Raw genomic sequence first — 17730 nt, forward strand, 5'->3', positions numbered from 1 at the left:
ACCTCTGCTTTTTCCTCCCCTTTTATTCCTTCTCCTTCCCTTCCCCTCCTCTCCATCCTCCTCTTCCTTTCAGCTGGATCTCTGACCACATTCCACTAACGGAATTAAAGTCATGCATCACACTTAAAACCCTGCCAAAGCATTGTGGGTAGACTTGTTCAAACTGATGTCCAAATTAGCATCACATTTTCAGCCTCAGCCCCGCCGAGTCTTTGTGACCTGCCCGTAAAAAAAAAAGCTCCAAATATTTAATAAAACATACACACATTAGATCTCGACCACATGGAGGAAAATGCTGAGGATAATTCACACTCTTGTACCATCCATAGCTGGCACCTGTTGCCATTCATTGTGTTTGTCTAATGCCTCACCATTTTCCGTGACCTTCGCGCCACGGCGGCAGACTTTTATATATTTACAGTTATGGTCCACGGTGCTTCTCATTTCGATGTGAGCAGCAGCAAACCTCGCATCCATCTTTCTACCACACTTTCGAGTCGTGCACAGGACAGTGGAGCTACTTAGGCGCCTACTTTTCCAAAGAGCAGGATATTTTTCTATCAAGGCCAAGGAAAAATGTGGAACACTAAGGGAAAACAACTCACTGCGTGCAGAGCTTTAGTCAAGGTCACAGCGTTTGTGAGCATTCCGCTGTTTGTAAATCAAATAGAAACATAATACAGTACATATATACAGTGTGTGTGTATGCGTGAGATCTGACAGCTTAATGAGATTAATCTGCTGCAGTTTGTAAAACGGCCTTCATTTGAAAACGGCCTCTGTCATGCAAAAAACTGTCAGACCTGCAGTGATGTTGGCCAAATCTAAAAACCAGGAGCACAGAGGCCACCTACAGTATTTTCCATACTTATTATTTTCCATACTTTGATAAACCATTATTTTCGGATGGAAACCAGCGTACATTACGGCTATCTAGTAATGCTATTTGTTTTGTTATGTTATTTTAGTCCATATTTTAGTCATCACTTCATCACTCATTTGTCTAATCAGCGTGAAGTTCAACATCCCAAACCCTGAGCGGTTATTGCTGATTTAACCCCTAATCAGCCAAAACGTCCCAAGAAAAAAAAAAAAAATCACATATATTTCAACAAATTTGTAAAACTAAAAGTAGTAGTAGTAAGTAGTCCCTTCAATATTACTAACCAGGAATATGATTTACAAATATAACTTAACTGCTCACAGATTTATGATTTGACCAACAGATAAATAAATATAAAACACTATTTCTATAATAGTTTAACAACAACATAATATACGTAAGTCAACATTTCAAGGCAGTCAACTCTGTAATGATTAATTATTCACAGCAGATAATGTAAGCAGGTTTGATCGTGTCAAAAAACCCTGGTTAAGCTTCTCATCTCTTATCTTTCATTCACAAATGTACATTTTTAAACTAAACCCTGTTTAAATAATATGAAGAATGAGCTGAAATTACTGAGTAAGTCTGTGTTAAAAAAGCCTCTAAATTATATCTAATTACATCATAATTATATCTTCTTCTTGTATTGTTAGCTTATTTTATTTATTTATTCTTTTTTGCATTTGTGTTTGGCTTACAATTATCAAGGCTCCACCAAGTCTGTTCTCGTGTTGTTATAATTAAAAGTTTCAAAAAAAAAGCTCTGCCACTGGCGCACAAAGACTTCTGGGATAGCCTCACCCTCGAAGGACACACCAATGTATCCTTTTAAAATGAGCAACCGTCGGCCGCATTGGAAGGAGCCAACAATTGGTGTGTCAATTGGGAAAGCCTACGTCACAGTGCGGTGACGCATTTTGACAGCCTCCATACAACAGATCCACACTTGGAAGGATCCAGACCCTGGATTGAGACACATCTTGTGTCAGATTACCAGACCACGCCCCCTCACTGCTCCACTCTCTCTTTCCCTCCTCCTCCAAGTCCCTCACTCAGGTCTCAGCCCACTTCTTGGCAGTTTTTAAAAAAATCAGGCCTTAGGCAGAGTTAGCTGCAGAGGAGTGGGTTTCGTTACACTTTAAAGTGAATATATCACACTGTGTATACCAGGGGCGTCCAAACAAGGGCCAGATTTGATCAAATGTGAAGATTCCTTGGGGCCATTGGTCCCTTCAGACCTTTTCTTTAACAGTAAAAGTTACATACAAATGCACTGTTTTATAATAATTGTATTTTCATTGTCACAGTTGTCATTTTTAAATGGCAATGTAACCATATCTAAGCCACACAGGAGTGAAAAAAATAAAACAAATTCTGCCTTTCTATCACACCTGGAGTCAGATAACATAATAGGAGGTGAACGCATGAATCTGTCCAGGAGCCAGGGCCTAAAGTGCAACTCTTTACCAGATGAGCTAATGACGATGACATGATAAAACTGAAGCTACGTCTGACCGAGGGGCTGTGACTGGCCCGCGGGCCGGATATTGGACTTGCCTGGTGTATACCATTAGTTAATATTGTGATAAAGATAGTAATACAAGTCATAAAACGTGGTTTTTGGCTCACATTTGCTGACTTTCAAATTAGATATGAACAGCAATGAACACACATACACACCTAATTTGTACTGTAGCTGCATCATTTCCCCCTCAGTAATAGTAGCAATTAGACGGGCTGTATAATTACACTGTCCTCGTTATATAGTTAATTTCTGTAATTACAAATCGCACCAATAGTTTTCTCCCACTTTGTGTAACACCCCCCGCCCCCCAACACACACGCACACACATTTATCCTATGTAAAATCATCATATGTCTGTACGCACATGTATGTTTACAGGTTTGTGAGGTGTGTTCACAAACACAGCGGCAGTAATTACAGTTGTTAATAGAGGAGTAGATGATTGTGCTACATGTTTGTATGTTTGTGGTGTCTCTCTGTGGGAGGGTGTAAGTGGGCAGATCAGACAGCGGAAGATTGCTTTTGACTGAAAGAGAGATGGGAGTTGAAACACGACTTTAAAAACGGTTTGTGTCCATTGGCAACACACGTCGCCATATTTATCTCTGCAGTTTCATTTGCATTGTAGACAGAACTGCAGGAATCAGCAGCAGAATGATCCGTTACAGCCATGTTTAATGGTGCAAACCTGCACACTGCAGTTGACACACACAACAACACACTATAACACTATATGTATGACAAATCTTCAGGATGAAATGTTAGGGTTTGGCTTTCACCTGTGATTTTTCTGGGTACATACATTAGTGTACGGCCCATGGAAGAAATGATAAGGTTTTGGTAGTGATCCAAATATGGAAAATGAGAAGCCTTGGTGACTGTTTGTACTCTTGGAGTGCTTTCTCTATTTGGAATTATCGTGTTTGTTTGCTTTTGTATATTTTAGTATTTAAATTCCTTAAATTTAATTACTTGTTTTGTCTTGTTTCCAGCTCTGCATGCTGCCAAGAATTAAAATGTGATGACAAAGCTGCACTATAAACTCCTTTTGGGCTAAAAACAATCAAATTTCAGTGAATATTTATTTATATAAATACAGAATATTAACACCTGCTGGTTGCTTCAAGCTCAGCTTCACAGAGAAAGTGCACAAGGACATGACCTCAATGCCCTTTAAACATCAGGGGCCCCGTTTCCTATCAACTGAGTGTTCAGAGCAAAAGCACAACACATTCTCGAGGTTCTTTAAATGCATACACATGGTGGGGCAGATTGATGCAAAGAGGCATCCATACAAGATTACTAGTGTTTCATTTTGAGTGAAAAATTTGCATGCGTCCCAAGGCTCAATGTATTAGCTTCATAAAGGTACACAGATGAGGGCAGGTAACAGAAAGAACCAGAGTTTCTAGTGTGTTTCTGAAAGCAGTTGGAGGCTGAGCTGAACACACACACACTGGCAAACACCCACAGATGTGGTTGGTGCAACACACAGCTGGTGAATTGTTTGAGTCATTAAACACAAATGGTCAGGCAGTCAAATGTGTGCAGAAAAACTGAGGAGAGAATTTGATTTGTTTTCTGTGTGAACGCACTAAAACAGTTGGTCAGTATGATACATACTCTCAAATATATACCTTCATATTTACTAAACATGTGTACACTGTGTCTGGCAGCACATCTTCACAGTAGTGTTTCTCGTCAGGCCTCACCTTTGCTGCAGTTGCTGTCGCCCTCCATCAGGGGGCTCCAGGGCGGGTCCCCCTGGCTGACAAAGGTGCGCATGTGCAGGTAGCTGATGGTGAGCCGGATGACTGAGGCTTTATCCAGCTGGCTGGTGATGGCCCCAGGTAGTGGCAACATCTTCGCCAGCTCAAAGAACTCAAAATTCTCCTTCCCTCTGCGTGAACGAGCCGCATTGCGAGACTTCTCTTTACGAAGGTTTTGCAGACTGTGGGTTGAGTCCGGGGCGCGGGGGGTGGAAAAGGCAAGAAGGGAAGAGTGGGGGATAGAAAATAGCCTAAATCAGCACTGTGTAAAAGGTAAGAAACTGGTCACCTGTTGTGCTTAGTATTAATGACCAGAGCATCAATCTAAATAACCCATTTTATAAACACATATGACTGTAATCACTGCTGCAATTCAAGTGAAGCAATCTCCATTCGTACCCATCTCTTGGCCTGGTAATTACAGACAAACGGCCCTCTTCTATCTGGCAGAACAGTCTTAATAATGCCATTTTCTCAAAAATCCATATGTGAATGAACACACACACACACGCACACACAAATACACACACTTTCCCTCCAACCTTGTTCTTTGCCTCTCTCTCTCATCTGGTCCTGCACTGGTGAGCCGAAGCCATGATTGAGGGATCAATAGGAGAGGGAGGGGCAGAGTGACAGAGGGGGGCTGGGGCTCAGGTAGCCTGTCTCTCTGATTGGGTATTGACTCTCCTCAATGAGGCCTGAGTGGTGGAATTATGTTGTCACAGCCACTTCATCCAAAGAAAGACCACAAGTATTGTGTGTGTGTGTGTGTGTGTGTGTGTGTGTGTGTGTATGAGGCAGAACCTCATTTCTGAGGTCCTGGTTAAGGTTAGAGGAACAAGGGAGTTGTGGTTAGTTTAAAGTTGGGGATAGCCATTAACTGGTTTCGGTTATGGTCAAGTGTAAAGCTTCGGTTGGTAAGTCAGTGCAGAGTCCTCACAAGAATAGCTGCGTACCTGTGTGTGTGTGTATGTGTGTGAAAGCAACAAAGCAAGAAAAGAACAACAAAGAAAATTGCCGTTTGTTGTTTTCCCACGTTTATACCTTTGTGAGCCACACAGCTGCTGTGACATTGCGGACAGTGTTTCTACATGTGTGCACACTGTGTGTGTTGTGGGCTCAGAGCACACTGCTAGCCTCTGTAACATCTCATTATTATACTGCCTCAATCCCGGCCACCAAGAACAATCGATACGCACACATTGATTCTGCTTAGTTTTTATATCCGCCTGTAAATGACCGCCCATTAATAATTCGAGCCAAATTGAGTTAATCTCCCAGTAAAGGGAGGAGATTCAGAGTGCTGACAGGATTGGCAGGTGAGCAACAGAACAGGTTATATGTTGCAGCTCCTGGATTGTGTCTCATTGATGGGAAACTCTTCAGGCTGTCAGTGTGTGCGCGAGGCTGTTAACGCGAGGCTTTCACCTTACAGCCATTAATTCATGGGCATGCATGAAGGCTTATACAGTATCAATCTATGTGTGTGTGTGTGTGTGTGTCTCACCAGGGTAGGGTGGGAGGCTTGGCCAGCAGTCCTTGCAGAAAGTCCCACTCCACACTCACGCACTTCCCTTCGCTAACGAACGGCATGGTCGCCATCCTTCTCCCAATCGCGCGCCGACGCTGCTGTTAACGAAGGCTCTGATTGGCTGAGGGTGAAACAGACTCAGACCTGGAGATCCATGACAGAAAGAAACAGAGGAGGAGCAAAAGGTCAGGTAAGATTGATTCATTGACTAATAATAGTCATTACAGTGGGAAGCACAAGTCGAATTTTTCCACGTAGCAGTGAGCCTTTAATCTTGTAATTAGTGAACATGTTTCAGTCACAATTTACAAAATCCTTCCAGACCCGCGGTAAGTGTGAAGAATTTCTTTCAATAAAGGTTTTTGAATATGATAGATTACGATGTGCATTTAAAGGTAAAGTAAGTAGATCGCTTCCAAGCATGAAGGAGTGTTTACGTTGCTCATTAAAAAGAAGACGGATGATTTAAATATCAAGGACTCAACAACTCAAACAACGATTCAGGTGATTGTAGACTTGCAAAACGATTTCACCCAAATCTTACACGCTGGACATTTTGAAGTGCTTTGACAAAGAAAGAAAGAAAGAAAGCAAGAAAGAAGTGAAGCTGAGAGGAGGCAATTAGTTATCCCATGTACTTCTACACGTAAAGGTCAGCAGCTGTTCCCAAAGTAAGAGACATAAGACAAAACTCTGAGTCTCCTGTGATGTCCCAATCATCTCTAAATATGAAACGCACCCTGCGCACCATCTCAAACATTACCCTGCTGTTGTGGAAGTTGCCAATATTCTTCTCTGTCTTCAAACGGAGTCCCTCTCCTCACCAGATTACCAACCTCCTCCTCCCCTCTGTGCTGTGTTGACATTTAAAGGGCTAGTGTGGCCCCGAGCACCACAGTGTCATGCCCTTGGGCCTGAGATGCCCCCTTCCCCTCTCTCTCTCTGTGTCTCTTTCTCTGGGCCGGCTGGGTCAGCACAATTGAGTCATGTAGAGCTTTGCAGAACGGACTAGTAGACACGGATAATGTTTGAGTTTGAGCATGGTTATTCTGACCTTGGCTAAGAGGGATCAGTAGAGGCTGGCCAGGTCTGGCAGACATGATTTCACAAAGAAACGGCCAACATTAGCCATATACATACTTACATGAAAACTTCTTGGACCTGCAGTTGCAAAGGCACAAGAGTCAATAAGAGATTAAACAATTAGAAAATAGTTGCTGAAAAGTGACAAGGTGCCAAGTCCGTGCATCTTGGGTAGTTTTATTGTGAATTAAGCCATAAAGCTTATAAATCATAATGTTTTCAAGTGCTAAAATTGACCTTGTTCAGAAAGACTGGCTACCATTGGTGGATAAGCAACAAAACATTTTTCATTTCTCAATATCTCCTTCAACCAGACTGTTTATAATGCACAAACTTGTGCATTAATGGTGATTAAAAAGTAAAGTCAGACTAAGGCTCAGGCAGCTCTGTATTTAAAGGCTCTCCATGCTGTTTCTGTTCTGTGCAGAGAGCTACGTACACATTCAGGTCACATGTATGTACTCCAAGTTCCATTCATACTAAAATAAGAAATTGCATTGGTTAGGCACGCATGTGGAACCACATTCTCGTTGTATGTACGATGTTCAGTCAATGCATCGTCTCAAATTTTGGTTTGCACATCCACAGGTTGACTGGAGTCATGGTTGTATGACAATATTCACAGGTTAACTGGACGCTCAAAATTGACCATAGGTGTGAGTGTAAGAGTAAATGGTTGCCCGTCACTATATGTTGGCCCTGTGATGAACTGTGGCAGATGATGAATTCATTAATGAAAGAATGAAACCATGGATTGGCCTTGGGGCACAACAATTATAACCAAGTATAACATTTACTGGGTTGATAATTTTGGTTTAAAATATGCTTATATCACTTATATATCACAGTACGACAAAGTACAACAAATACAACAACCTCTTCAACGGTCACTAAATGTAATGTTTAATTATCTGACATATTGTGTTAATTATGAATACAGACTCATGTGAAACGTGGTTTTATCCTGATGACGTTTTTCGTCCACATTGCCTAGCCCTATTAAATGTTATGTGATACATAATGTATAAGTGTACTATACCATGGGAGCTAAAATAAATGTCAAGGATGGAGAAAATTTATGGAAAATTTAAAAATGACATTAGTATGTGAGTAATTACAGAACATGGATGTCTTTTTGCATATCAATAGTTGGATGGGATTCAAAGAATGAATGTTAAAACTCGAGTGTGAAGCTTCTATCGCGCCCTGATGACTTCTGAGTCATTTCTCTCTCTGCCCCTCCTTTGCTCTCACACATTTTAGTTACCTTCTGCCAAGCAAGACATTTCATTTGTCTTTCTACGGCGCTTCAGTAAGCTGTGCTTTATATCCGTCTTTTATCGTGGTGTTACTTGTCCACACTGCATGCATTCAGGGAAATTGGGAGTTGTGTGGTGCAGGATACAGTTGTATAAGCAGTTGTACTGGGAGGAAGTTGTTTGCTTTGCATTCAGTTAGGACGAGCGTGCATTTTGAATTCTGGACGAACGAAATAGCCGTCAAAACACAAACTCAATGGACAACGGTTTAAATGTAGCTGAGATTTGTTTCTTTTTAAAAGACGTGCTCTGTATCTTTAATCCAAACGGTGGCATTCAATATGCCAATCACTGCTTTAACCTCTTCACAGGGAAATTCTATTGATTCTATTCTATTTTCTCGCAGGCTTAAACTTAAAGCTAAGACTTTATCCATCTATAGGAAACCTATTATGTATTTTCCCACCTGCAGCATGAACAGTCCCCATTTCAGAGAGTCTGGTGCAGAGGAGACAGGGTCGAGCAGAGGGCAGCGCACCGCTGTCTAATAGCTTTACCTTTGTCACCTTTCCTAGCTCACCTGGATAAATGCACTACATGCTAAATTAGTCTGCGTAAAATCGGAGAGCAAGATCAAAAGGAGACACAAACACACATGCCCATGTTTCCCCCATCCCCTTATCTGTATGTTCATCTCTTAATTGACCCTATCTGCACTTATCTAATCCTTCACCTCCATCTTTCTATCTTTCAATCTCCCTCTGCATCTCACTCTATCTGGGCAGACACAGGGACAAAATGGACAGAGGCCTCCATAGTAATTATTCACTCAGCCACATAACCTTGTCGCAGGTTGGGCGGCCTATTAATGCACTCACCCAAATGGGCCCTGCCACTTTGACTGCTAATGCTTCTGCAGCCGGAATGTCAGCGGTATCATCTCGAAATGAAACAGTAATAACTATAACAAATGGAAAACATTGTCCTTATATATATAAAAAAGTGGACATTGTTTGTTTGCCGAGGACAATATGTAAGTAAGAATATCTACATCTACCAGGGGGCAAGTAATGTCTTCTTCTCATTTGATTTATTACGTGCGTAAACATTTTATTTATTTATTTAGTTATTGGTCTCAATCGCTAGTTTCAGGTCTTCTTCAACAGAAGATGATGGGCAAGTTTGTAAAATATGCTCCCATTTAGAGGAAAGTAGAATATAAAGCACACTACATATAATGTGGACACCAGTGAGCCTGTTTGCAGGTGACGTCTGAATTTCTGGCTGCAAAACCTCAACATGGCACTGGTCAAATTCCTGAGGTTTCAAAACAGGAGTTTGGATTCTTATGTGCGACTCACGACTGGTTGCTACTTAAAGGAAAAGGTAAGTGCGATGTCCAGTGTGAGATCACAGGTGTTGACAATGTGTTGCTGCAGTACTACATATTCATAAGTGTGCAGCATGTGCACGTGTATACACTAGTGTGTGTTGGAGACCCCCTACCCTATAGAGCCGTGCTCTCCTGGCACCATCTCAACAGCGGGGCACTGCGGTGAGCGCTCATAGCCGCTGTTTGCCGTGCGTTTCTCTCTCTCTTTGGCTGCTTGCTTGGCTCCTGCACTGTTTATTTTCAGCAGGGACATTTAATTAGGGCCTCCAGCTGTCAGAGGTTCGTTAGCGTGCCCCTCCTCTCCCCGAGCCACCCCTCCCCTCGGGAAGTCAGGGGCATCAGGCAAATTAACACATTTAAGTCAAAGAGCACGCAGACAGACAATAGCCTCACTGCCATGCCACCACCTCCCCTAGGTAGAGACATGGTTGTTTTATGCCTCATCTCCTCAACCCCTGGGGCCCAATACAGAGCCTGCATGGCCGAGACTGTGAATGTGGAGGTGGAGGCGGAGGAGAGCTCATTGCCCACTGGAGACAACATGCACACAGCGATCATGCAAAGGTGGCGAGCAGGACCAAGCCTTATGACGTGCAGTTTACAAGAAAAATAAAATAGTTATAGATCGGAGGATTTTCATGACTTTTTTTTTTTTTCTTAAATATCCTCTCCACCGCAAATAAGACTAATATCTATACCAATAACACATTCATTTGACTAAGAATGCAGCAGACAAGGCTGTTTGCTCAACCTGGCATCCTGATAGCCGAGCTATGGTGATGCATACCGAATAAAACGTCCCTGGAGACTGTTTCACCAAGTTTGCAACATTAAAACTGCCTTTTTCAACTCTACATTATTTCCCTGTACCTGTGACCCATACACGATCATGCAGGAGCCCTTTAAGAGCCTGCAGTAAAAGATATCGGGTATTTGCGAGTGACAGCCATTTGTGACATGTAGTGCTGCTTTAATGCAGCACTCGCAAGCCACTTTTTGAAAACAGGGAACCTGTGTTAGTGAGAGAGTAAAGGTAAGGGAAATACACGGCCCAGAAACGACGTGTACAGCATCAAACAGGTCACTTTCCAAACAATGACATACTGTCTTACTGTCAATTTTGTCTGTCATCAGTAAAAACCTTTAAATTGTAATAACCCATAATACGTAGGACAGACACTGAAAAAGTGTATTATTAAAAATAGGGCCAGTGTAGCTGGAGTTGATAAATTACGATGAGAATAATTCACATTATCCTTGACCAGAAGAGAAAATGACAGTGATTGTGTGTGAAGTAGCACAAAGGCCCATCTAAGTCAAGATGTGTTCATAATCAATATAATATATAGCTGAAATTCAGATTTCTCTAATGTGCTACAATTGTAACCTCATTTTGAAAACCTGACACCGGTTTCCAGACTCTACCTATTTTTCAAGCCCCTGCACCTCTTTAATTATCGCCAACCAAGGGTAAAAAAGTGAAGAACACATATAACGGCAATGTTAGATATTCCTGTGAATAATATTTTATCAAATAGAGAGCGTTCGATATCATGGAAGATGTAGAAAACATGGTTGGTGATAACATGAACAGAATATTTGATGTAGCTAGTTTTCTATCTTGCCTTTCATGTTGTTGAGTAGTTGTAAATGAGTGTCTGGAACGTCCAGGGAGATGAAGTTTGGTATTCTGGTTGGAGGGCTGAAAACTACTTATCATGCATTACGGCCCTGGTTGGACCTCAGGATTTGGAAGTCAAAAGACTTTTTAATGTACAATTTTTCACCCGCTGATCAATCGACGGCTGCTGGACATGAAGATCTCTCTCCCCCACTTCTCTCCCTCTCTCTCAGTATTCCATAATCTCTCGCTCGACATTCTGTTTCCGTATTGGAGCGCCGGCTGCAGTTGACCTTGATGACTCTGGATCATTCCCAACCCAAGGTTCTCTCCAACTCTCAAGGGCCTTAGCGTCAGAACCCACCCACCACCACCACCACATCCCCGTGTCCCCCACCATCTCTCCTCACCTCCTCTTTGCTCCTCTCTGGCCTTTGCCTGGGTCATTAATTATCTAATGGAATCAATACGGTGTTAGATTGGACCAGAATGACCCCGCCCGCCCCCAGGTAACTCTGTGGTGATGAAAAGGAAGAGGAGGGTCTGGAAAAGGGTGTAAAGTAATGATGATAACAGCGTGTATGAATGATCCAGCAGTGTACGGTCACAATGTGGACATTCCTAAACTGGAAGAATACGGAATAAAGAGATAAGCAATAAATAAATTATTAGAGAGGGGAAAGAGGGGGATGACGGAGACCAGATAGGGGATGGAGAGAGCATAAGTAGGGGTTAAGGGAGAGGCAAATCAGGCTGTAGTAGGGAGAGAGGGTGAGGAAAATGATGGATGGCTAAAGACGTGAGGAAAAGGAGGAGAAAAGGAGATTCGGTAATGTTCACCCTTGGTAATGTATATTTTTCTCCTCCTCCTCCTCCTCTTTTATTAGAGCGCTTTAGTGTGTTTTGATGTCCACTCCTCACAGGTGTGACACTAAGCAGAATCCAATCCATGCCTGTCATAATTATCGTCTACTTCGACCCGAGTATGCACAAAAGCAAACACAGCACTACACCTGCTCTGTATTAAATAAGAAATGGAAAGTATGAGCGCACACTACATATTCTGTGAAGATTGCTCTCCAGTGATTTTTTTTCCTCAAGTACATTGCATTCCTCCTTCAATATTGAGAGTGAATAACAAGCTCAATAACTCGATAAAGGATGTGGACTCCGTCATATCAGCTGACAAGACATGACAAATTATTTATGTGTACAAATTTGAGGGATTTATTTTTAACTGTTTACTCATTTTATACCCGGAGCCAAACTTAGCCTGTTTGGCTCCTGTTATTTTACCTAAATCATTATATCAGAAATGGTTCAGTCTAATCCTGAGGGTTTGTAAGAGTAGTGTGGGCAAAAAGAGAGAATCAACAGGGTGATAGAAACACAGAATGGAGATTTCAAATGCAGTATTCAGATCTAAAGCATTAAGATCTAAACATTTAAATCGCTCACCGTAGCAACTGAAAGCTACAAAAGTACAAAACATCTAATCGTGAATCATTCAGAGCAAAAAGAGAAAGAATAATTCAGCCCGTCATGAAGTTGTTCATCCATGACTCTGACGACATCTACGCCTGAAAGAAAAGAACTCGGGTCTTATAAAATAAGCCAAGTCAAAAATAATCGTCACCATCTATTCTGAAGTCAAATACCCCCCCCGATCATAATGTAAGGCAAGACTTAAGGAGAAAAGTGCGACTTACAGGAAAGTCAATGGGGAAAAAAAATCCCATCTTATTTTGACTTTCACAACAGTGAAATGCTAATGTGTTCACATGTAAGGAGAATACTGATAATATTTCTGCATAGTGTCCCAGATGTTCCCAAAATGTGTGGATGTTATTGGTGAACAAACAGAAAGTTCTTCCTCTGAGTGTGGAAGAGTCAGCTAAGAGGATGCAGCGCTCTCTCTCTCTCTCTCTCTCTGAAGACAGTAAATCCACTCCTGCAGGCAGAGACTACATCAGCACTGACCTCCGAACAACCACAGGCCAAAGAACAGTACAAGGGGTTACTCACTCTCTCTCTAACACGTGTACACACACACACACACACACACACACACACACACACACACACACACACACACACACACACACACACACACACACACACACACACACACACACACACACACACACACACACACACACACACACACACACACACACTCATTTGTGCACTGAATGTCAGGACTGTTGTGCACACCAGCACAGAGACGTCCTCATCTTAATACACCACGCATCAATTAGCGTGGTGCAGATGTCAGAGTTCAGAGCAGTGTCAAACTCTCCATAAAAGTTGCACAAGTTGTGTAGGTGTCGTGCAGCGGTTCACTGAGGAGACAAGGCCACTCGCCGGCTTTGCGCCATATTCCACCGCAGAGTTTGACGCTTTGTTTGGATATCTCCAAATATTTTGTTCGTTGTTTGTTCTGCTTTAAATAGGTAGTAGAAAAAAAAAAGACATGGAGGAGACTGTGGATGTGTCTGTGTGTGTGCACGTCACTGAGTTACAGCTTGTTTGTGTGTGTGTGTGTGTGTGTGAGTCTTGTGGATCCCTCCAGGCCCGTGTGTGAATGACAGCAGGGGGTTATGTAAGGAGCCACAGCGGGGCCGAAGTGGACAGTCCGACCGGAGATCAGGTCAGCAGAGTGTGACACTAAACACATCTCACTGACACTGCGCTGACACCCTCTGTCACAGACCCACACACTGTCTGTCAACGCTCTTCACACACACACACACATGTGCACAGAGTGAGAGCAAGGAGTGTGTGAGCGGCTGTCTATCAACACACCAAACACTGACCACCTTACTGCGAGTGTAAAAAGAGCAACAGCGAGAGACAAAAATATCAAGAGAGGTTAAACAGAAAGAAGAGGGGAGGAAGGGAGAGGTGAAATCTACCTGAAAACTTCACAACAATGAGTCGCAAAAAGTGACTGCTGCTGTCAACCGGCAGAGATAAAGTCATGAATTAAGCAAAACTGAAAAATGTCACGGTTGTTGACTTTAGAATGCGCCGTAAAGAGTTTAACACCAACACACGCGAGCAGTAATCTTTGATGGGGCGAAAAAATAAGCGTGCCTGCTTGTAGAGCCAGAGCTCCAAACCAGCTTTTATTACACCTCCTTCTGCTCCGTTTCACGTGCAGAGTTTCGAGCGGGGCATTCTGCAGCCAACATTCTCCCTTCCACAAAAACCAGGGTCTGTCACACAGTCACTGTTCATGTTGGCATGAAACGCACCTCCTTAAATCCAAAGGAGAAACCTGCGTCTGGGTCTAATAAAGAAGGCCTGGAGGCAGGTCACGACCAAAGCATCCTGTACATGCGAGAAGTGAAACGGATGGAGAGGCTTAGTGGCTCAGAGGACTGACGTATGAACTGTACCAGTCACATGCAATGTCACGACCTGACCCTGCATGTGTCGTGTCAGCGTTGCAGCATAAACTTAGAGGAAGAAATAAAGAAATACTTGTTTCATTTAAAAAAAAAAACCCAAAAAAATCAGAATGAAAACATTTTTTAAAATATTGCCCTGGCGTTCAGTTACTAACAACGCCTTTATACACGAATATAAACGGTAACTTTTCTCACAAGGGCGATGAATTTGTCACCTCATCCCGAGTGTGCAGTGCAGGTTTGGTGTGAATTTATCTTAAACACCTGATATCTCCGCAGGTGTGTGTCCCAATGTTGCTGTCGGTGGTGCACTAAACACCACAGACTTTGGAGAGATGTTTGGGGAAGAGTGTGTCAACACAAACACCAACACATGGATAGAGGATTTATGTGCGGGAAATCATACAAAATGCATTCGTATTAAGTGTTAGCACACACACTAGTTGCCCTTTATGAGGAAAAAAAACCCTCAAAACGGTTCCACTACTCTGACTTTCAATTCAAAAAAACACCTGAAAATGATAATAAAAAAAATGTGAACACTCTAAAATCACTATGTGATGGTTTGATGTTGTTATTTACTTTACAGCAGCAGTGAACACAGTCACAGTCAACACAGTCGTTTGCCACGGTCACTCTGCCAATTTGGACCACCTGCTGCAAGCACCCTGAAGGCAGCGAATGTTACTAAGCCACTAAACTGTGACCAATTCTGCCGCTGCAGGTGGAGACGGACACGCAGCCACTCACTCCCCGCTTCTGTAGCTCTAACTCCAGCACACACACACACATGCACGCACTTCACAATTATGAGAAAGTGCTGGGATGTTATTAGAGTGGTCACTCAGCGCACAACATAGTTTATCTGGAAAATAAAGATTAGGGTATTTGCAGTGAACGTGTTTGTCAGTTAAACTAAATTGATGAACAGCGTGTGTGAAAAGCAATAATGCTGCCTTCAAGGTGCAGCAACATTTAGCCCAATTATGTGATTAAAATCAAACGCATCAATATTCAATTAGAATCAAGTCTGCTGCAATATCTCTGCACGAAAACACACTTTAATTTGCATATTTTCTTCATTTAAATGGATATTTGAACACATATATGGAACAGCACCTACGGTAAAAAAGAGATCCGGTGAGCGGAGGTCACATTTAAAACACAACTCTTCATTCTTTTCTTCCACCTCATCATTTAGTTGTGTCTTTTTTTTTATAAAGAAAGAATGATTTTTACTTTTATCTTATGGCCAATATAGAAATGTACTAATGAGTTTTTGCTTAATTAATAAATGAGTTAGATTTCTGTTCTGCTTCTAAGCGAGACACAGCAGAAAAGTTCTGCACAGAACATGCTGGACATTTATCTCACTCAGCACGGAAAAGCGGCTGAGAATTTTATCTCGGCAGAAAACATGAATGAAGCAACAGATTAACTCGATCAAAAATCATCCGTTTTTCATTTGACAGGAAAAATCTGATAAAAGGTGACAACTTAAAGGTGTCAGACTAAGTGACTACACATCCATGCGTGTGCGCGTGCGTGCGCTGACAATAACTTGTTAGATCCATTATCTACTCACCTGACGGACATGTCCTGGGTTCAGTCTGCTGCTGTTGATGTGATCCACTTTGTCTCTTCTCCTCCTCCTCCTCCTCTTTTCTTCTTCTTCTTTTTCTCCTCTCTTCTCTGGTGCCCCTGCGCTGCCCTGGCAGTGCCCTCCCCTCCTCCTCCTCCTCCTCCTCCTCCTCCCCACCACCACACCGCCTCCTCCTCCACCAGCAGCACCTCGAGCTTAAACACAGCAAACAAATACCGTGTGTCTGTGTGTGAGCCAAGGTGGCCGGGACGGGGCAGCGTCAAATCCCCCTCACTTTCACAAAAGCCGCGTCCACACTGCTGGACACATCGCGGACCCCCGCAGCAAGAGTGTGTGTGTGTGACAGAGAGTGAGAGACATTGTGTGTGTGTGTGTAAGTGTGTGTATGATGTAGCTCTCCTTGGCTCTCAGACTCACTTCACTAACACTCTGCTCCGCTGCTTCTTGGAGATGGACTCGGATTAGGACACAGCCAGTGTGAGAATCTCTTTTTCGCCCTCACTCTCTCTCTCTCTCCCTCTCTCTCCAGCAGACATACTCCCTCCCACCCTTCCTCTCTCCCGCTCACTCATTCACTCTCCTCGCTGAGCTTCTTTCTTTTCATTTCCTCTTGGGAAAGCCGTGCACACCAGTTGTCTCTGCCTTCAGCTGCTCCCTCTCCCTCTCTCTCAGTCACTAGTAAATATAAAAGGCATGCTTGTACAGCCCCTCGCCTCAGTCTCTCTCCGGCTCTCCCTCCCTAACTCGCTGTGTCTCATGCTTTCGTTTACCCCCACCCCTCCGTGCCCCCCTCACTTTCTTTCTCACTGTCAAAGCTGCCTTTCAAATGCTGATTAGCAGCCGGCGCAAAAGAGGGAGAGAGAGAGAGAGAGAGAGAGAGAGAGAGAGAGAGAGAGATGGAGGAGAGGAGCGAGGGAGGATGACTGAAACAAGTGGGAGATTCCATCACATTCGAACATAAACCAGACTCCTGTCCCGCGCACACACACACACGGAGGCACACACACACATACACACACACACGCGCAGGCACACACACACGCACACACACACACAGACACACAAAGGAGGAAATTGCATAGCGTTGTATGAATATCTGGAGACTTACCCTCTACAAAAACATGTTTACCCTCCAAAACATAATGTTTTACCTTGTAAGTGACATTTTTCTAAACTAAATAGCAGAAAACTATTTGTCATTAACTTTGTTTAGGAGAGCAAAAAAACATCTCTCTTTCTGTTCACGTGTTGCATGAAAAAAACACTTTTCTGATCTGTTCAAACTTTACAGATTAGTTTTAGATAGAGTTTATTAATGAACATGGTGTTTGTACTGTAGTTGTGCCATCAGTGCCTCAGCGAAGTGCTGGAGTTTACGCCACAGTTCTGGTTGTGGTTAACAGAAACCACACAATGTTTGTAGCTTCTGTGAAAAAACAAACAGAAAAAACTGGTGAATTTCATCATGCCACAAGGGGGTTTTGGCACTGACGTGTTTTGGCAGTTATTTCAACAAAAGGCAAAAAGACTGTCGTCTACTTTTGTCCTCAAATTGATCATGTGACCTTGCAAAATTGAGTGTTACAGCGACCTGTTTTTGTCACATACGCACTGACACACACTTGTGAGCTAACTAACTTTAAAGGC

General features: G+C 42.9%; 1 protein-coding gene across 1 annotated transcript in view; it reads right to left on the reverse strand.

Annotated features, from left to right (window-relative positions):
• Positions 1-16195, reverse strand: part of npas1 (neuronal PAS domain protein 1) — a 36420-nt gene extending 20225 nt beyond the window's left edge. The window contains exons 1-3 of the mRNA XM_044033020.1: positions 16066-16195; positions 5688-5855; positions 4124-4362 (exon numbers count right to left, since the gene is read on the reverse strand). Of these exons, the coding sequence (XP_043888955.1) occupies positions 4124-4362; positions 5688-5782 (334 nt within the window). The 5' untranslated portion in view covers positions 5783-5855; positions 16066-16195. The remainder of the gene's footprint in view (positions 1-4123; positions 4363-5687; positions 5856-16065) is intronic.
• Positions 16196-17730: the final 1535 nt, after the last annotated feature.

This window comes from Solea senegalensis, linkage group LG8 (genome assembly GCF_019176455.1).
Source record: "Solea senegalensis isolate Sse05_10M linkage group LG8, IFAPA_SoseM_1, whole genome shotgun sequence".
NCBI classification, from domain to species: domain Eukaryota; kingdom Metazoa; phylum Chordata; class Actinopteri; order Pleuronectiformes; family Soleidae; genus Solea; species Solea senegalensis.